The 22,049-nt window shown below is 34.5% G+C and overlaps 1 protein-coding gene and 1 long non-coding RNA gene across 7 annotated transcripts in view; one reads left to right on the forward strand and one right to left on the reverse strand.

Annotated features, from left to right (window-relative positions):
• LOC136832823 (uncharacterized) overlaps nucleotides 1-22,049 on the forward strand; it is a 422,550-nt gene that overhangs the window by 139,541 nt on the left and 260,960 nt on the right. For 2 of the 3 annotated variants that reach the window (XR_010851329.1, XR_010851330.1), the window contains exon 3: nucleotides 931-1,001. This is a non-coding gene — a long non-coding RNA (uncharacterized lncRNA). Of the gene's footprint in view, nucleotides 1-930; nucleotides 1,722-22,049 lie in introns of those variants that run through there. The other variant, XR_010851328.1, reaches the window with a different exon arrangement.
• Nucleotides 1-22,049, reverse strand: part of LOC136832822 (lachesin-like) — a 624,154-nt gene that overhangs the window by 88,641 nt on the left and 513,464 nt on the right. For all 4 annotated transcript variants that reach the window (XM_067094441.1, XM_067094442.1, XM_067094445.1 and 1 more), the window contains exon 3: nucleotides 7,771-7,880. In XM_067094441.1, coding sequence (XP_066950542.1) covers nucleotides 7,771-7,880 — 110 coding nt within the window. The remainder of the gene's footprint in view (nucleotides 1-7,770; nucleotides 7,881-22,049) is intronic.

Here is a 22,049-nt window from a genome sequence, read left to right on the forward strand (position 1 = left end):
ATATATATATATATATATATTATATCTATATATTATATATATATATATATATATATATATATATATATATATATATATATATATATATATACAATTTATATTTATACATACATACATATACTGTATATACATATATATATTACAGATACATGTGCATGTATATATATACACAAATTTGAAATTTTCATTAAAAAAATTGCCCCAGAAAAATGAAGTATTTACTAACACTAGTTCAGCCCTGATAACTGGTGAACGCTGGTAGTGGGTAGTTGACGAGTATATTTTTTTATAGAATGTACAGGCATGGGCTAAGGACTTTACCAGAAATGAAATAGGTGACTGACTCATTGGTCGTGTAATAAGAATAGGTCAAGACTCCGTTCTGCTGTAGTCCTGGCTTTCAACTCCTTCCTGGGTCAAGTGTGGTGGATAGATCTGCTGACACGCTTACTGTATACTTGAGAATTACTCGCAAAATTATCTCATCATTACTCTCCTGATGGTCAGATTTTCAGTTTGAGTGATGATGGCAGAGTTCATATCTTGAAATGCTCTTTTCCTCTCTTTGTGAAGGCTATGACCAATGTTCTTCGCGTGCACGAAAATTCTTCAACACTTTGGAATCATATTTTACTGGTCGTTTATGCTGTCTTATATAAATTCATTGCAATCATTGCAAGGCATTCTGTAAACAATGGAATCAGCTTATTACTTTATTTGAATATACATCAATGAGCGAATTACCGATGGTTTTAGGCTAGAGGAAGATAAGCGTTGGATTTGAGTTCAGTTACTTCGTTGATGTTTTTAGCATATGGAAGTTACTTAGTTATTAAAGTCTGGCTGTTGTGTGTGAACCCATTATACTATATTTTTTTCATGGTAGAGTGATTAAATCAGAAGTTGACGAACGTCACATTCTTTTTCCAGATCCCCATGCAAACCTGTCATAAACCGTCAGAACTTACGAAGGAACGGCGAAAATTGGCTTTGTATTTACGGTAAGTACATAATTAGTCTGTTCTTTTATTATTAAAAATCTTAGGCAGGGAAGTTTGCCACATTTTCCCCATTAAAGTGTTCAATATATTATTTTTCTTTTGCATATTAAGTCTATTATAAATGAATTAAAATCTGCCCAGCTATTGTTTCAGAATGTAGATATCAACTTATCTAAACCAGTCATTCTGTTGAGGTTTAATAGAGGAAAGAATTGTTTCATAAGATTCCTAGTAAACATTCGTTGGTGTAGAAAGAGGCGAGGGACATTGTCCGTATTTTTATAAACATTAACATTACAAGGAAGAGTCGCATCTTCAAAGAGGCCTTCAATAAACAGCGATTCCGCGTATTGTAGATTAAGCAGTTTGATGTTGGATAAGAGTATTTAGGTGATTAAGTTTTTTTGTTGGATGTTCTTGGGTTTAACTGAGAGGATAGGGGGTACCTAAGAAGGCTGACCGTAGTTCTGCCAGTCATGGATGACTTGTGCACTACTAAACCCCTCCTGGATATTTGGGGGAAAGTGGACCCCGTCCATATGTATTTTCGGGAGACTAAAGAACTAAGGGAGAGGAGGGGGGGGTTAGTTTTTTTACGGGGTTTCCAGATAGTTCATTTTTTATTTCTTCCATTGTTCAGGTTTATAAAACTGCTTGGCGGTAATTTCTAGGGGGTGTTCTGTTAGTGGTCTTAGGTCTTGTCAACATTTAAGAATTCATTTTGCTAATTTTCATTAGTATAATTTTGGTATCTTTATTGTGTATCTTTATATATATATATATATATATATATATATATATATATAATATATATTTAAATATATTGTATATAATGTATGTATGCATAAATATGTATATATACAGTATATATATAAATAATATATATATATATATATATATATATATATATATATATATATATATATATATATATATATATATGTGTGAGTGTGTGTGCGCGCGCGCGTGCGTGTGTGCCTGTGATAGAGTGGAAGAGCGCAGTCAAGCCCTATTTGTTGTTGTACTAAAGGATGAAATTGATTGTTTTATTACGAGGAAGCATTTTATTGATTAAGATTACAATTTAAAAAATAATGCCATTTTTACTCTAACTTGTGTTCTGTAACTTTTACAGTGGTGATTTCTTCTTTTCTATCTAAAGCAAGATAAAAAAAAATCTTGATTGTACCCAAGGAATATGAAACCAGTATTTCCAGACGGAAGGGGGCGGGGCCATTTTCTTTGTTGCTGTTGGAATTTCAGAAACAATGTGACTCGATTCGAAAACGAGTTGTTTACACGAGCGTTGCTTTGAAGGGTCGTCTTTCTTTCTGTCAGCCTCTGATGAAATAAAGAGTTCCTGACACGTGTCTGAGAAGGTTAAATCACAAATACTTTACTGCTTCGTCGCAGGGAAATTTGCTTATTTATTTCATCGGCGTAAGCTTTTGGTTTATTGTTTTTATTCTTTTCATGCAGCTTTGCTCATTACAGTATGTCTATAATACGTTAATGTTATTTTGTATAGCAAATAATTAACTGTCCATATAGCATACTGCATTTTTGGTTCTTTTGATTTCTAGTGTCCTATCTCTCTCTCTCTCTCTCTCTCTCTCTCTCTCTCTCTCTCTCTCTCTCTCTCTCTCTCTCTCTCTCTCTCTCTGTACTGCATAATTAGGGTATCCCTCGAGGACTACCAGTTTTGGTGTATAATTTCTGACATAAGTTGTTCCCTTGACAATACAGCTGAAAAACAAATGACTCTGTGGAACCTGGAAAAAAAAAATCCATGCAAATGGAATTCCAAGAGAATTGTTAAAACTGGTGATGCCAGGTTTTGGAATATATTCGACTATCAAGTATTGTTTTTGCTGCATAAATTGAGCCAACGTCTCCATGTTACGTTTTGCACAACGATTACAGCAGAATGCAACAACTGAAAAATTGTGTATGTTCACCTTGTAATGTAAAGTGTATGGAAGGAACATATGGCTGAAAAGAGATAGCCTGATGGCTTGTTTTAGGAAGCATATATTCAGTTGTAAACGATTTCCAAAAATCTTGTGTATTGTATTCAATAATATAAAAATCATAGAGTAAATAAAAGCATTTGTTTTGAATGCCAAAATGTGCCAACAAAAATATTCAGATATTTAAAGCAATTCCATACAAGTAATTTTGGAGTTTATGTAAATAGACCTTAACATACATACATACATACATACATACATACATACATACATACATACATACATACATACATACATACATACATACATACATACATACATACATACTTACTTACTTACTTACTTACTTACTTACTTACTTACTTACTTACGTAATGGAAAATAACGTAAATGCGAGTAATCTAAGCTATATGAAACTTTAAAGCTTCTTTGCTTCATCAACAACTACTTGAAAAAGTTACAGTGATCTACTAAACCTTTCCTTAACAGCAATAATTGGTTAAAAACATAAATGACATACTAGTATGAGAAAACTTCTGCAGTGCGTTATATGAACGCCACCGCCATCACAAACAAACAAAAAATTGCGTCCATGTTTTCGAAAACGAGGTACATTACATTCCCTACGTCCATGTTATCTAAAAAGAGAATCATCCCCTACATTCATATTTTTTTTTTTTTTTTAGGAAGGGAACATTACATTTACTACATCGCCATTTTCCTGACGATGTTCATGTTTTAGTTTGCCCCGGAGGTCTTGGGAGGTAGGGAGAAAAGCCAGTAAGATGTGCACTTTGGGACGAAAAGATACAATTACCTAAAAGTTGGAGTTTTTTTTTTTTTTAGGAGGGAGAGAGCATAACAAATTTAGAAATCACATGCTGTCATACAATCTAACAAACTTATATATACAGTATATATATGTTATATACAAATATATATGTATATATATATATATTATACATATATATATTATATATACATACATATACATATATATATATATATAATATATATATATATATATATATATATATATATATATATATATATATATATATATATATATATGCATACATATACATGTTTTTTACAGAAGCCTTTTTCCTTTGGATATGTTGGCGCCAGAAGGATTCATCCTTCCAGTTTATTAACACCTCTCTAGGGATAAGGTTCCTAGCCCCACGTCACACACATATATATATATTCATATATATACATACAAATATATATTATATATATATATATATATATATATATATATATATATATATATATATATATATATAATAATATATAAACTTTTATCACCGGAATAGCAACGTGATATGAATTATAAAAAGAGGATATAGGCACAATGAAATCGAAACAACGGTGTGCAAGATCTTTCTTCTTAATTGTAAAGTCATATCCTCATCATATATATACAGTGTATATATAACATTTATATATACAGTATATATATATAATTTATTTATATTCTTAATAAAGAAAGGTTATGTGCATATGTTAATCATCTTCTCACAAATGGGTGCACTTAACCAGCAGTGAACTAGCTCACACACACGCACACATACACATATCTTTAAATGAGGAATTTGGTACAGAGCAATACAGTTTTAAAGATCCCCCCCCCCTTCCCAACTCCTGTCAAATTTGCACTGCAATGATTTTACGACTCGTAACCTTGAATCAATGAAATCGGAAATAGTAGATCGATCCCATAAAATCAATTGTCCTTAATCATATAATGGAGGCTTGATGGTCATATCTCTTGGCGTTATTGAGGCCTTTTTATTTAACTTTGAAAGATTGTACATTTTTCTTGGAAACAGCATTTTGTGGCGGATTAGGTATTTGCAATGAGAGCAGAGTTGAAACAATATCCGGTTCCCAACAATGATTTTAAGAGATCATAAGGAAATAAAATATGTTCGAAAAGAATCTCCAGAGAAATAATACCGTTTTCCTTCATTTAAGCCTGTGTTCTTCAGTGTCTGATTTGATATGAATGAGTTGTCCGCGTCCTGGAGACATTTATGTTATTGAATGTAATATTCGCATTGAGCACATTTCAGCTCGGTTCATTTTATACTGGACGGATGCAAATATAGTGGAAAACAATTTCCTGATGTAAAAGATAATTTTTCACTATTGTTCGAGTACCTTTATTTTTTATGAGACCGTGTATGTCTAATTTTTCACTAATGTTCGGGTACCTTTGTTTTTTTTATGATACCATGCATATCTTCTGAGAACAATTCCCTAAGCTCCAGTGTTGAAGACTATTTAAAAGTCTATGGGACCTTTCCTGAACGAAAATCGTTAGGCCAGGAGAAGATTTCAAGCCTACCCCAGTAGAAGCTAGTTGTGGTAGTTTCTTGCTGTCGAAGGTGGTGATCCCACCTAAAAGGCTTTTTCCTTTTGCAACTTCCATTAAGGCAGGATATTACCTGGATTAGGAAAAATAGCAGGCCCTTTTCTGTGTCTTTCTCTTTGTTTATTGATATTCATTCCATTTTAAAGATCTCATGTTGTCTCTGATATGTTGTCCAGTGCCATTGAATTCCCATACCTTATTCCAAGGGTCGCTTGAAGAAGCATTATTTTCCTCGTGACCTTTTGTTATCCTTTTATTGAAGTATTTTAAAATGCTAACACTTAAGCTTATTGATGAATTCTTTCATCAGTAATATCTTATTTCATGTCTTTGTTCTTAATCTCTTTTTAAAAGATATCAGTTGCTCCTTATTGTTCCTTTAATGAATATAAGTTTTATCAGTTGTATTTATTGTTATTTAATTCTTTGGACTTTCATGTCATCTCTGCGAGTATTCAAAACACAGAAATTAAACTTCTCAATACAGCTTTTGTTTAGAAGGTGGATATGGATAGTAAATTTGCTTTTACTTGTGGCTTAATAATTTGTTTTCGGTTCCCTGGTTTCTTTCACCAGTGAGCTGCTGTTTAAGACACACGTGGTCCTTATGTAGCATACTTTGGCGTGTTCGTGCATTGATAGCAATTTCTCCTTTCGTTGCCGAGTGAGCCCAACTGTAATATATTATGCTTTCTGTTTTGTTGTATTTTTCAAGTCGGAACTGAATGGAGTTTAGAGTAATTCTCCATTTCAGGCCAGTAAAAATAATAAAGCAAGTGAGAAAGGAGGATCTTGACTTAAAAAAAAGTTTTGGCTTTCCACTTTGAAGAAAGTAAGTTTGTAAGAGTCAGCAAGCAGAAGCTGGAAAAAATTCCAAAGTTGGCAACAATGAGAAGGTAAGAGTCTTGCAACCATTCATTCCAAGAATAACCGATTCCCATAGTGTAAATGTGGAAAGACGGGGCTGGACTGAAGTAATGAAGCCGCCTCTCCGTCCCATACTTGAACGGAAGACTCATCATTTTAGTTCCTTAAGAAACGAAAGAAGACAACCCGTGACGGGGAGAAGAGTCGAGGGACATAATAGTGTGGTTATTAATCAAACAAAATGCCTCAGATTCAGTCGTGTCAAGAGGAAGAAAAACAATGAAATACCCCAAATAAAAGAGAAGTACTTCAAACAAGTGTGAAGAAGTCAAACCTAAAACTAGCACCCATATTTTTAGAGGTTGCTTCAGCAGTTTGAACTAATCGATCTGTCGTAGACAAGTTTGAAGAAACCGGAACTACCAAATCAGAAGCAGATATGATGGGATCAGTTAAATTTTTTGTAAAAAAAAAAAAAAAAAAAAAAAAAATCGTAGAAAGGGACGAAAAAGGCGGTTGAGGAACAGGTGAAAATTGCCACAGATGTATTGAATTTGACGAAGATAAGCTTACAAGATTGGATCTAAGATATGAAGGTAGATCAACTCGAAACTGACTGCGGTCACTTAAAACGGGTGAGGCGAGAAGGAATAAGAACATGGAAGGTTGAATCATTTGGAAAATTTGGAATGAGAGAAGCAGTAGAATGCAAATGGCCTTCGATAAAGAATAGCTGAAATGCGGTGAAAGAAAGCCCTTTGCAAACTGTTGGAGATGGGGAAGGGCCCAGATTTTCGGTCATCAGCAACCACAGATATGAAGTGATTAAAAATTGTAAAGTTTTGCAAGTAGCTTGCATAGAAGGAGTGAATCCTTAAGCAGAAAATGTTTGCCTCATGATAGATTATTTAATGCTTTTTAGCAATAAAGCGACAGCAAATTACTGTACTGTCCGAAGTGTGATAAGGAAGTTGGTCACCGTTAGATGTTGCCTGTATGATAAAGAAAGCTCTACAACATTCAGCAATGAATACTCTCTCTCTCTCTCTCTCTCTCTCTCTCTCTCTCTCTCTCTCTCTCTCTCTCTCTCTCTCTCTCTCTCTCAAAAGTTGTACAATATACAAATTGGATATTCTCAGTCTTCTGTCTTTGTCACATCGTTTGATGTAAGAGAGATGTACAACATAAGCACTCTCTCTCTCTCTCTCTCTCTCTCTCTCTCTCTCTCTCTCTCTCTCTCTCTCTCTCTCTCTCTCTCTCTCACACACAAAAGTTTTACAATATGCAAACTGGATATTCTCAGTCTTCTGTCTTTGTCACATCGTTTGATGTTAAGAGAGATGTACAACATAAGCTCTCTCTCTCTCTCTCTCTCTCTCTCTCTCTCTCTCTCTCTCTCTCTCTCTCTCTCTCTCTCTCTCTCTCTCTCTCTCACACACACACACACACACACACTAGTATCTCATGAAGCTTCAATTTTTTCAGCCGATTATGTTACACCCAACTGCCTTCAGCGTTTGAATTTTCGCGTTCGTTCATGCCTAAAACCCACCTTGTGTGTGCCGAGGTTATCGACTCTGCAAGCGAATCGGACGTTTCTCCCTTCGGAGACGGTCTGGTTTTGTATGTCTGCTAGGAAGTTCGGATCTCTGAGTTTCCCGGCTGGAAATAGAGAGAAAAAACATATTTATAATATATGTTTGAAAGGAATATGAAAGGTAAATTATTGTAATAGAAATTTATAAATAAAATGTAAGTGAAAGAAAGAGAGGGGCGCTTGGATTCACTTAGAAATATGAGTGGCGATTTGACAGCGAACTATGGTCATGGAAATCCTTAAGAAAAAAAAAAACAAGACGCTTTGAATGGAAAAAGAATTATATGCCCCCAATAGACAGAATGGTTGAAGGTAAACATTATTTTGTCTTCGAAATATAACTATTCAAATTTGGAAGGAATAACCTGAAAGATATTGGAGATCTTACGTTGAATGGAAACTATGAACTGAAAATTGTTTACATAGCAGCAATACGAAACTTGTCAGTGAAATTACTGAATGAAAATGAGCTAAAATGGAATAAAAAGAAAGCAATGAAAAAAGCTTGTATTCGCTTACTAACATTGGTCAGGAAAATCGACTGAAAATCGAAATTGAAGGAAATATATGCACACAGATTGAAGAATAACAAGACATTTACTACTAGAATTTCGAGGAAAAAACTTTAAATGACGATAAAATTGTCATTCATTGGCCTAATATTTTTGAGTAAGATTTCTGTTGGTATTCTTTAAAAAACCGCATAGGAAATGAACTGAGGAATTAACCCTGCAGGGTTTCGAACTGCGGAGGAGAATTTCTCCATTCCATTTCCTGTGCGGATCTGTAAAGGCTTTTTATCAGAGCAGTGTTAATAAATATTTAGAAATTCAGACGTTAAGCATCCATTGTATGGCATTGGCATTGCCTTAGATCTGGCGAATTTGAACATTGGACTATGTTTAATCATATTTATTTTGAAATGCTCTGATAATTGATATTATGACTCTGAGGGATAGCCATAAGATGTGCTTTGAAAAGAAGATATACCTTGGAAGCTCTCGAGATTGAAATTTAGAGGCCAAATAACCTATTCTTGTATACCTAAAATATAAATGGAGACGACCCCCCCACCCCCAATAAAAAAAATTCAACACACTTGTACACACATAACTAATATTAAGAAGCTAAATACTGGAAACTTTTGGAAGAAAAATATGCCCTTGCAACAGAAATTGCACAGGTAAACAGGCATGTATATATGTTTGAAAAGGAAATATACACCTGTAACTCAACTACACTTAAATACGAAACCACCAAGTCTACACTTTTAACGAAAAGATGAACTAGATTTTCTCTCTCTCTCTCTCTCTCTCTCTCTCTCTCTCTCTCAACACTGAACGCATGTTACTGATCAATTTCTGTACATGCTGATACTTTCAGATGCAAGATACAGTGTATACAACTAGCCAAGAGAATGTCTAGGATCGAGGTCTTTTCCGTAAAGGCTACGATTAAGCTAGTGCAATTTTCCCTCACAAAGAAGAAAATGAGGAGTGGTCTGGGTGTGAACAGCTTTGACGTTTTATGAATCTAAGAGTTAGTCAATGCTTCGTCTCATCATTCATCATCCAGTTACTCTTAATCTAATCAAAGGAAACAAAACTGTTTCCAGAGTTGTTTCTTAATTATGTTGTTTTATTATTTGTACTTTTTTTTTGAGGGGAAAGAAAGCTAACCACGCACTCCTCAGTTCTGTCGCGTAGTTAAAAAAAATTGGGTTATCAGAAAAATATTTTCTTAGGTAAAAGGAGAGAGAGAGATGGGGTCTAGGGTGTATCAGGCCAAAAAGTCGTCGTGCCTTTCCTGGAGAAAGATTATCCTTGTAAGTCGTCAGAGAATCTCCTTGACTACAATATTCTACCTCAAGCCTCTCGTTATGCTGGAATAAGTCGGATGATAAGAGGATTATAACTCCTCGGAATAAGGAGATATATATTTTCATAACAGGATATTCTTTATCTGTGAATGTATATTTTGGTTTGAGGTGTAGTTATATTTCTAAACACGAAGAAAGCGATGCTATTTAAATGATGATTGGATAACCATACTAAATTCTGTTTCATTACTGAGGTATTTTATGTGTTGAGGTTATAAAAGGGAAACTCTTTCTTCTCGCTTTATATACCACTGGGTAAGAGTTCCTTGCCGGGGTAAAGAGGATTATGGCGAGACGTATTTCGTAAATTCTCTACTTTGTCATACAGGCAAGAAATATTTTTCTTCCTTTTCCATCACTTTCTTTTTTGTTTATGTAGGAAAAATGTCACAGGAGGAAGTTGCTTTCTAGGTGAGCGGATATCTTTAGATGTTGTTCGTTGGAAATCCTCAGTCTAATAGCAGCTCTGTTCGGTTGTAGTTTCTTTGCATGGTTTATACATTAACTGTGGCATGTTAAAGAGATTTTAGCAATATAAGTAAGGATTACTTTCTTAGAATTATTTTAGTTACATTTAAATAATTTTCTCTGAGGAGATGAGGAACCTCGTAACAGGACTTCATAAAAAAAAGATTCGACAAACATCAATCCTTCAGTATTCTTGATGGAAGATTGTGAATTTACGTAGGGGTGATGCTTGTTGCGAATACCTTTTTTTTTTTTATCCAACACCCATGTCTGCCCAAAACCTGAAGAAGAGAATAACGCAGAACAGGAAGGGTAAAGATGGAAAAATGAAGCAGAATGTTGGGACAGAGTGACAGAAAGAAGAGAGAGAGGGAGAAGAGACAAAAGAACTCACGTTAAAGAAAAAAACAATGTAACTTAAATTTAATGGATACTTGTTTCTAATCCACCGAAACCCTGCAACGAATGTACGTAAACTATTGACGGTGAGATTTAGTTCCTCATTGGAAGGGTGGGTATCGTTCTCAGCTAGCACTCTGCTGTGCCCGCGTTCGATTCTCTGACCGGCCAATGAAGAATTAGAGGAATTTACTTCTGGTAATAGAAATTCACTTCTCGTTATAGTGTGGTTCGGATTCCACAATAAGCTGTAGGTTCCGTTGTAGGTAACCAATTGGTTCTTAGCCACGTAAAATAAATCTAATCCTTCGGGCCAGCCCTAGCCTAGGAGAGCTGTTAATCAGCTCAGTGGTCTGGTTAAACTAAGGTATACTTAACTTACGACAAAAGAGAGATTCCCGTGCACTTAGTTACCGGGAGTACAGCCATTTCGGGGTTTCGGCGGATGAGAACTATCCATTAAATTTAAATTACATTGCTTTTTTTCTTTAATTTAACATGGCTTCTCTTGTCTCTTCTCATCCTTCTCCCTTTCTTTCTGTCACTCTGTCCCAACGCTCTGCTTCATTTTTCCATCTTTATCCTTCCTGTTCTGTGTTATTCTCTTCTTCAGGTTTTGGGCAGACATGGGTGTTGCATAGAAAAATAAGAAAGGGTATTCGCGTATTCGCAACAAGCATCACCACTACGTAAATTGACAATCTTCCATGAAGAATACTAAAGGATTGATGTAAATTGTCGAATCTCTTTTTTGGGGGTGGCAATGGCATACCTTTGTTTTACATTTTCCGATATTCGCGCTTGTAAAATATATATATATATATATATATATATATATATATATATATATATATATATATATATATATATATATATATATATATATATGCACAAGTGGGAATATCGGAAAATGTAAAACAAAGTTATTTATATATATATATATATTATGTATATATGTATATATGTATATATATATATATATATATATATATATATATATATATATATATATATATATATATATATATATATATATATATATATATATATATATATATATAAACAAGAATAATATCGGAAAATATAAAACAAAGATAAATATATATATATATTTTATATATTTATCTTTACTTTACATTTTCCGATATTCGCTTTTATATATATATATATATATATATATATATATATATATATATATATATATATATATATATATATATATATATATATATATATGCAGTATAATGTGTGTGTGTGTTTGTGTGTGTGCCCCCCTAGGGGGGTAGTGCACTGTGGGCATTGCTTAAGGTTCTTTGCAGCATCCCTTCGGCCCCGTGTTGCAACTCCTTTCATTCCTTTTATTGTACCTCCTTTCATATTCTTTCTTCCATCTTACTTTTCACCCTCTTCTAACAGATTTTTCATAGCACAGCTGCGAGGTTTTTTCTCCTGTTACACCTTTGTAACTATTACTCAAAATTTTCCTTTCAGCGCTGAATGACCTCATAGGTCCCAGCGCTTGGCCTTTGGCCTAAATTCTCTCTCTCTCTCTCTCTCTCTCTCTCTCTCTCTCTCTCTCTCTCTCTATATATATATATATATATATATATATATATATATATATATATATATATATATATATATATATATACTGTATATATGTACTGTATATATCGGATGTTTCAAAATTAGAGCCCCCCACAGAACAAATGGAAAGTTATGAAGTTTTCTGCTGTAGCCTATCTCCAACTACATTATTTTAAGTTTCTATTAAGCTATTTTTCATTGTACATTTCATGTATTTTCAGACTGAGTGACGGAGTTAGACACAGACATGGCTAACGACTCGGAGGAAATCAGATGGCTTGACCGAATCTGGGCTATAACCTTCAGAGAGGACAGGGATGCTGGCGCATCCTTCATTTCACGTTCCTGGATAGCTAAATACATTAAAAGATATGTATCCTTTGTTAAAAGAAACTGGAACAAAATCCATATGACTGTCTTTGCAAAAAGAGTGAGAATCTAGGAAGGCCTGAAGTCCTTTCTCAGGAGTCAAAAAACATCATAGCTGAGGCAGTAGGTAGACCAAGAAAGTCTTTACGTAAATTGGTGCTTGAACTAGAAACAAAAAGGGGAAAGAAGAGAAGTTACAGTGCTGTATATCGTGAGTTGAAAAACTCTGGTATCAAGCCATTTCATGTTATCAGCAAGCCCAACATCACTCAGCAATAGAGAGAAGACCGTGCATGGTTTTGTGGTTAATTTCTTAAAGATTGGGATGAAGCTGACTTTCTCCATGTTGCCACATCAGATGAATTCTTCATTTACACAGTCAGGAAGCCAAATCATAAAAATGACATCATTTGAGCTGCAAAGTTGGATGATATCAGCGATGACGTGCGGTATCGCCAATTTGTGAAATTTCCTGAATGTTTGGGAATTTTTCTCTGTTTCACAGTCAAACGGTTAATGTGGATCATCAAAGAAAAAGGACAGTCATGGAATGGCGAATACTTCTGAGAAACTGTGCTTACTAGTGGCGTATTTCCTTCCCTCAAAGATCCTGAAAATGTGTTGTCTGTTGAAGAAGTCACATTTTTGCATGATAAGGCACCATGTTTCAAGGCTCTTCAGACACAGGAGCTGCTTCGAAACAGTGGTATTGATTTCTTCTCGTTGAGTGAATTTCCAGGTAGCTCCCCTGATCTTAATGTGTGTGAAAACATTGGTAGTATCTTAAAGGATTGTGTTGAAGCGCACACAGTGAACTATGATGGTATACCAAGCCTCGACAACCTGCGAAGAGAGGTGACCGAAGTGCTCAGGGAAATGGAGTTTGAGCCTCAGCTTTTTTGCGATTTGCTGAAATCATACCCCTCAAGAATGCAGGCTGTGGTACAGGCAGATGGAGGCCACACAAAATATTAAATACTCAGAGAGAAACTTAAATAAGTACCTGTTCTGAATTACTTTTGTTTTTGTCCATATCAATTTTAGTTTGTGCTGTAGAGGGGCGGCCTCTAATTTCAGAAACACCTTGAATACATATTATATATATATATATATATATATATATATATATATATATATATATATATATATATATACATATATTTTTATATATATATATATATATATATATATATATATATAATGTTTGTATGTGTTTGTGTGTGTGTTTTTGTGTTTTGTGTGAACATATCATTCTCGTCTTTATTAAAAAATAAGGCATTTTTAACAAAATATGCGAGATATAAATGGGAATAGACCTTAACTTGTCAAATGGAACGGTTTTTGGAGTTTGGTAGCCTCCTTTACATATGCTATTTTTTTCTTGTGGTGTAATTAAAAGATTGTAATTGATTGGACTAATAATTTTCTGGTATTAAAAGAGGGAGACGGTAATTTGCCTGGAGCCATGCTAAACGTTGATCAGTAGAGATATAAAACTGTTTTTATGGTGCTAATATATTCATACGAGTGATCTTTAGGGCAATTTGATTGCTGATTTACAACAGACACCTGCAGCTTAATTGGCTGTAAACGGTAATGAAAAAACAATGGATATAATGGGTACAATGGTTGTGATGACACCCGTCTGAAACTGCGAACTCGTGTTTACTTTTTTTTCTTTTGAACAGTGACTGGCAGGAAAGGCAACTCAGTGATCTGAAATATCTGAGATGAAGGGGGGAGGGGGTGGCGTCTAAAAGCAGAACTGGAATAGAAAATAATCCCGAAGGGAAAGGTAGAATATTTTCATGGAAAGGGAAAATCTGTAAAATGCGGGAAAACAGAAGCAGGGGTGGAATTGTAGATTGGATTAGGCATTGATTAAAACATTCGTTGCCATGTAATGTGGAGTGCGTGGCAATTAATAATAAACTAGTGTGAATTATTAGCTATTATCAGCTTTATGTGAAAAAATGGGATTTTGTTTTTCATTAATGCAGTTTATTTTTGCAAGTTATTGATGGAAAGGTTCATTTTCTCGTGTGTTATCAAAATATGAGTGTATTGTTATAAAATAATTGTAAGTGCGTGTTACTCGTCTCATTACTTTATAACGTAAAAAGAACGCAGACGAAGAAAAAGATGACCCGAGTGGTTAATTTTCGCGAAATTTATAAGAAAATCCATCGAAGGAATTTTAACTCTGTGTATTTACTTCAGTTTCAAGCGTTAACCAAGATGAATGAACTTAAGGTATGGGCGAAATGAGATTCAGGAGGATTAAATTTAAGAAGTCAATATTTCTAATTCTAATTTAATTCACGGAGTTTATTAGTTATTTGGGAGCTAACGTTAAAGTAAACAATAAGAAAAATAAATTTGATATTTTGACAATAGGAAAATAAATTAACAGGCTAATGATATTTAATTTTGTTTTTTATGTAGCTTTAGAAACAATGAATAATACGCCATTTTAGAGGATATAACCTTGTTTTATGGCGCCAGAATTATAACTGAAAATATGGCAACACTGTAGACAGTTTATATATATATATATATATATATATATATATATATATATATATATATATATATATATATATATATATATTGTCTGTGTATTTATAATTGTATTTGCAATTGATTTCATTTAGATTAGGTAACAGATCAAGAACGTATTCAAAATGTTTAGGAAAGTAGCATAATATGAACTCCATTAAAAAAATATAAACATGTTGCAAATTCTGATAGCCACGATTATTCTCTAGAAAAACACTGTAATGTGTACGATACCGGAGCGAATGATGGTTCATTGTGGCTTCAGTTCAGTATCCGCTCGCGACAGGTATATGGATGGGTAGGCGGTGTCTACGCTTAATATGTACTGTCTTGTGGTTGCAAGGAGTGTACGCCTCCAAAGTAAGGTTGTTCATATATATCCTTCGGGCTTATGTAATTATGAAGTAAACATTCCATGTGGGAAATATAAAACTGCATATTGTAAGTTCTGGTGATCCTAGTACGAATATTCCGTCATACTGTTTTAATCGTGTTGTGTGTTTTTTATGTATTTAGATCCATGATTTTTATACTTTTTACAATATTATTCATATTCTTTTGTATGAAAGTGCATGTACGTGACATATACAATTATTCACCTGAATTGTCACTTACGAAAGTACAAAACGGAATAGAGAAATCTTCGGGGCTCGAGACTCAGACGTAGACAGACAAAAACGGTTAACGGAAAACCGAAGAGGATGATATTGTTGCAAGGTTTCATATTTTCTGTCAGAACCTTTTTGCTATTTCGTTTTCTGCAAAAGAAAACTACTGAGATGGCTATTTCTGTGTCCGTCCACACTTTTTCTGTCCGCCCTCAGATCTTAAAAACTGCTGAGGCTAGAGGGCTGCAAATTGGTGTGTTGGTCATCCTCCCTCCAGTCATCAAAGATACCAAATTGCAGCCCTCTGGCCTCAGTAGTTTTTATTATATTAAGGTTAAAGTTAGCGTCTGGGACCGTTACAGGTGCCAACAACACAGGCCACCACCGGACCGTGAGCCACGGCTGAGAGTTTCATACAGCATTATACGTTGTACAGAAAACTCGATTGCGCCGAAGAAACTTCGGCGCATTTTTTACTTGTTTTTATTTGGTTTCTGCATCGCCGCCGGTAGCATTTAATTGGCAGTCGTAGGAAAGATAAGGAATCTAAGAATACGTTATAGTTTGCCGATATAGCGAGTTCTGCCAGAACCGGCACCACAGTATGCAGGTCGTATCTTTGTGTGGATGTATTGACGGAATAACGAAGGTATAACAAAGAAACCACTTGTGGGCAGTGGGACGAGAACCTGTCATGGCTGTGATCACTATCACTCTTCTTTCTCCTTTGCTCTCTCCGGCCGTCCGTTGTTTTTACCGTAGTGTTCTGTTATTCATCATGGCAACAAGATTTCGTTTATTGTTCCCATAAGAAAAAAAAAGCCATACTGGTACCCAATCAATAATACAGCATTGAAAAAAAACTACTTTTTGAGGCTATCAGTCGAGAAACATGCCAAGCGCCATCCTGGGTCAAAGTATTTTTTAATTTAATTTATTATATTTGAAAAATGGCACTTGGCATGTTTCTCGACTGAAAATGCCATATGATGCATCTATACGTAACTATCGTGTAAAGTGGAATTACTGAACCACACATTAATCCATTCTCCATTTATTAAGTAACAGAGCACGTCCATCCATCTTTAATTCATATACTATTCTGTCTGCGCAATATCCATCATTGCAGCTACGCAAGCCACCGAATAGTGGTCGTTGATGTCTTGCAGTATTAAACCATTTGGCAGATACGAGAGAACGAACTGGGTTTGTTTGCAATTTAATGACTGTACTTTGATGTTAAAATGTCTAACGCTTAATCGAAGACCTCTACTTCACGATTTGTTGAGTTATTCACTCTGCGTGTGAATAAATGTAAAATTTACGTAGACCATATTTATATTATTTATTTGGTTGAATTTATTTGATTAAAGTGTGTGTTATGGTTATTGATCTGTTGTGCCTGATAATGTATTTCTCTGTCTCTCTCAAGCATGTGTTCTCCATTACAGCACTTCCTCGAATATTTTATTTCAGTGAAAACTATTTCTCTTCTGTTGTCATGTGTCAATCTGTCATGTTTAGTGGTGATTTTACACTAAACACATATATTATGTATGTGTGTATGGCACCCACATGTACACACGTACACACACAAAAGCTGTATATATATATATATATATATATATATATATATATATATATATAATAGCTATATATATATATATATATATATATATATATATATATATATATATATATATATATATATATATGTATACACACATAGTGAAGTCAGCGCCCTCTGATTAGCCTTCTATGTAAGTACATGAAGTGGCTAAAATTTTCGAAATTTTAGTACGTTGTATAATCCTTGAATTAGCAAAAGAATGACCATGGCAACGACTGTTACCTTATATTTGTTTAGAGCCATCCACTGTTAAGGGTGAAATTATATATATATATATATATATATATATATATATATATATATATATATATATATATATATATATATATATATATATATATATATATATATATATATATATATATATTATACTAAATAGTGGATGGCGTTTCACTAAATAGTGGATGGCTTTGAAGAAATATGAGGTAACAGTCATTGTGTAGGTTACTCTTTAATTGGTAAATCAAAGATTAACAACGTACTAAAATGTCAACAATTTCAGCCACTTCATATACCTACATAGAAGGCTAATTAGAGGGCACTGGCTCCGCTATACACACTGTATCGCTCGTCTTCATTTATAATGCACGTACACTTACTGAGTATTAATTCGTTCCAATTCAAGTGCTTCTTTTCAAAGGTTCGGGGCCCCCACAGCCTTTTTGGACCATCTACCCCGTCATGGAAGCCTTGATCACTCATCGACCCCCTGCATATACTGCGAAAAATAAAATAAATAGTAATATAATCAATGAATATTCGCTATTCAAGGGAGAAATTCCTTCGTTCTTTTACTTCATGGTTGTGTCTCGATGATATTCCTTGGGTGTTGTTTGAACAGAAAATGGCGTGGTCTCAATCCAGATTTTTTTTATGAAGTTATCATTGATAATAAGATTTTTTTTATCGAATATTTTAGGGTCGTAACAAGTTAATTCGCATGTTTGCTCGAGGTGTTAAAACCGTCCGCTGTCTTGTGGTTCCAACTAATGATACGTTATTACAACCGTGATTATTGTTGTTTTTTCCGTCAACCAAACATAAAATGATTATAGCGACAGTCCCGTAGAGGAGTAGGGCCATCTGTGCACCTCATGCGGTGCACTGTAGGCGTTGCTTAAGGTTCTTTGCAGCGTCCCTTCGGCCACTAACTGCAACTCCTTTCATTCCGTTTGCTGTACCTCCGTTCATATTCTCTTTCTTCCATCTTACTATACACCCTCTCCTAACAACTGTTTAATAGTGCAGCTGCGAAGTTTTCGTCTTGTTACACCTTTCAAACGTTATTTACTCTAAATTTCCGTTTCAGCTCTGAATGACCTCATAGGTCCCAGCTCTTGGCCTATGGCCAAAATTCTATATTCTATTCTATTCGATAATAACGGCAGGTTAAATTTTGTTTTGTCTTACAGATATTTATTCCATATAATGCTACCAGCTTATGACCAGTGTCCTTTGTGACACCTTTTTGACCTTTGGGAATTCATCGACGCAGTTAGATTTGACCACTTTCAAGACCCCTAGTTTAGTCGTTCTTTCTTTCCTCGCGGAGGTTCGGAGTTATGCAGACTATTTAACAAGGTATCGTATTCCAGTCTGTCTACGTAACCAGACCATTATAAAACATACGGATCCATCTTTTTGACCTTGACGACGTCCGTATCAACACTAACCTTTACGGCATCCGTGTCAAAGCTGCACATTTCTCACTCCATTCATCACTTCATAGTCCACATGCACTGTGCAAAATTTTTCCAAATTGCTTCCACCTTTATTATCCTATTCACATTCACCATGTTATATATATATATATATATATATATATATATATATATATATATATATTATATATATATATATATATATATATATATATATATATTATATATATATATATATATATATATATATATATATATATATATATATATATATATATATACACAGTATATATATCAATAAATGAAACATAATCCCTGTTACATTCAAGGCCATCAGTTAGGTGATGTAACCTTCAGGACGTTAAAGGTCCTTTGTAAAATAGAAAGATTGCGCATAAGTAGCCCGAAGGATTAGACTTACTTTACGTGGCTAAGAACCAGTTGGTTACCTAGCAACGGGACCTACAGCTTATTGTGGAATCCGAACCACAGTATAGCGAGAAATTAATTTCTAGATATGGATGTATGTACGTGTTTGCGTACCGGGAAGTGTTTACCTGTGATTTGACGTCTTTCATTCTTTTAGTTAGAATCATGGAATGGCACTTTATGCTTTCTAAGGCGCATCTATTTCTGCCGGATCAAACAAAAAAGTAAAGGGAAAAAAGCGACATTCCTCAATGAAGATGAATACACGCGCATTCTGTTGGCTCGGCATAATCCCTTGACATTTATCTGATCTGACTGCGAGCACTGGCCTTTGTTCGTTTCAGGCAAAACACTTTTTGTCTGTTTCAGGGCCGATATAATTGTGGGATAAGTGAGGGCTCTATTTTTGCGCGAAGTCCGACGGGACTGGCAAAGTAGAGCCAATACCAAGGGCTGGTATGAAAGTGGAAAAAGGGATATATATATTATACGTACTTATACATACATACATACATACATATATATTTATATAATATATATATATATATATATATATATATATATATATATATATATATATGTATATATATATATATATATATATATATATATATATATATATATATATATATATATATATGTGTGTGTGTGTGTGTGTGTGTGTGTGTGTGTGTGTGTGTGTGTGTGTGTGTGTAACCATGCGCGCGTGCTGAAAGCAGTTTGAGAATCTAATCAAGACATAATTGTAAAGATATATTAAGAGCATTTTTTTTTTACTGCAAAGGCCGTTGGCATTGGGCCCCACTTATTGGCCTTATGTTGCCTATCACTTTTTCAATTTTAGGTTTTTTATTGAAAGGGGGCGGGGTTGGAACTTATTTAAGCAGACGCATTGAATGCAGAGAATAAGTGGGTTTTTACCTAGAAGCTGGCTATTTGTTTTCCTTTTGAAATAAGGAAGCTGTAACCAGTTGGAAGTTTAGAAAGTTTTTAGCCGAAAGAGAGGTGAATATGAATGATTAGGCATCAGTAGTTGTGGGTGATGTCGTATTGATTAAGTGCTGTTGTTAATGTCCGGGTAGTACTTTTTTATGTAAAAAAAAAAAATTCGTAATCATCCATCATAGCAGGTATGCACGCACATACTGTACATGATAATTAAGCTGGCCTTATGCCAACACGGACTCCTGCCCCTGGAGTGCCCCATACCATTACGCATATACGAAAGCTATCAAGAAATGACCCAGCTACCTTGACACAAGGAGTTAAAGGCTGTTCAATTTCCATGTGAATATTGCGTTGGCTACCTATGATTCTCTTTCAGAGTATTTGACAATTCAGTATGTAACTTAACAAAGATGAATTCAAAACACGTTTACTAAATAGATAGCTGTCGCGGTGGACGAATTTTAAAACTGTATATGACAGTCATCAAAACAAGAAAAATGTAAAAAAAAAAAAGAGCGAAAAATAATAATAGGAGCTGTCGACACAGGGCAGGAATCATTCCAAAACAGAAAAGATGATTCGGTGTTTTGGTCACTGGATTCGTGCCAGGCGCATTGCAGTATGGCGATAAAAAAAGGTAGAAAAATGAAATGTCGTGATAGTTTAGTCTGTATAAGTTTATATTAAAAAACGCGTTTTACTTTTTTACTTTGTACTTTTTGTGCAGTATTTTTCTTAAAAAGCACATGTTTCTATACATTTCTTTTGATTCGTGTTCATATGAGACAATTCACATTATTTTTTCTCTTTTTTCTCCTTCTCCATTTTTCGCATAAGTATTTCAAACTCTTCATTGATTTTTACGCTGTATTTTAATACTCCCCCCCCCTTCCTCTTTTTTATTCCTTTGGACTTCTGCTTCTAATCAGCAAAGATTTATAGTGACAAACATTCGAAAACATTTTTATATAATATGAGGATAGAGTAGGAATGGTCAGTGCAAGAGCAATGCTTATGCATATGTATAACCCAAACCTCACTAAAATCAAAAGTGATAATAGGTATCTGCTTTGTAATGTAGTCATCAGCAACTCAGTTCGAGAACAGGAAAATATATAAAGCCCTTTTTAATTTTAACCATGCCTTTTAGATGAGACAAAGTCAGAAAAAGGCTTTAAATTAGTGAAAAGGTAAAGAGCGTCAAGAAACAGCTAAAATAGATAAAGAAAATCGATAGTGAAGGAGTGATAAAAATGGGTAGCACACTGAAACACAAATGGAAGCAGAAAATCAATTCAGAGAGAGCTTTAGTCTGAACACTGGTAAAGAAGAAAATCATTTATGAAGGAATCCATAAATAACCTAAAATGTTTAAATTCACTGAGAAGGAACCCTGATATCCCATGAAAATAAAAATATATACAAAAATCCAAAAGTAAATCGATGGTAAAACAGGATGGATCGGGGAGAGGAAGCGCCGAATATGGCTGAAAGTGTGGAAGCATTTGGAGTGATTTTAAGAGACAGCTGTATCCTGCCCGGGCTGATTTAAGATGTTTACCACTAAAGCTGTCAGGAATTAATCTCCCTGTTTTTGAGTGCGGCTAACGAAGGAGGCGCAGACGGGGAAATGACGTTGGCAATGATGCTTGTAGTATAGATTGAGATGAATATGAAAATGACTTTTTAAAAAAATA

The sequence above is a fragment of the Macrobrachium rosenbergii genome, chromosome 50 (genome assembly GCF_040412425.1).
Source record: "Macrobrachium rosenbergii isolate ZJJX-2024 chromosome 50, ASM4041242v1, whole genome shotgun sequence".
In the NCBI taxonomy this organism is placed as follows: Eukaryota; Metazoa; Arthropoda; class Malacostraca; order Decapoda; family Palaemonidae; genus Macrobrachium; species Macrobrachium rosenbergii.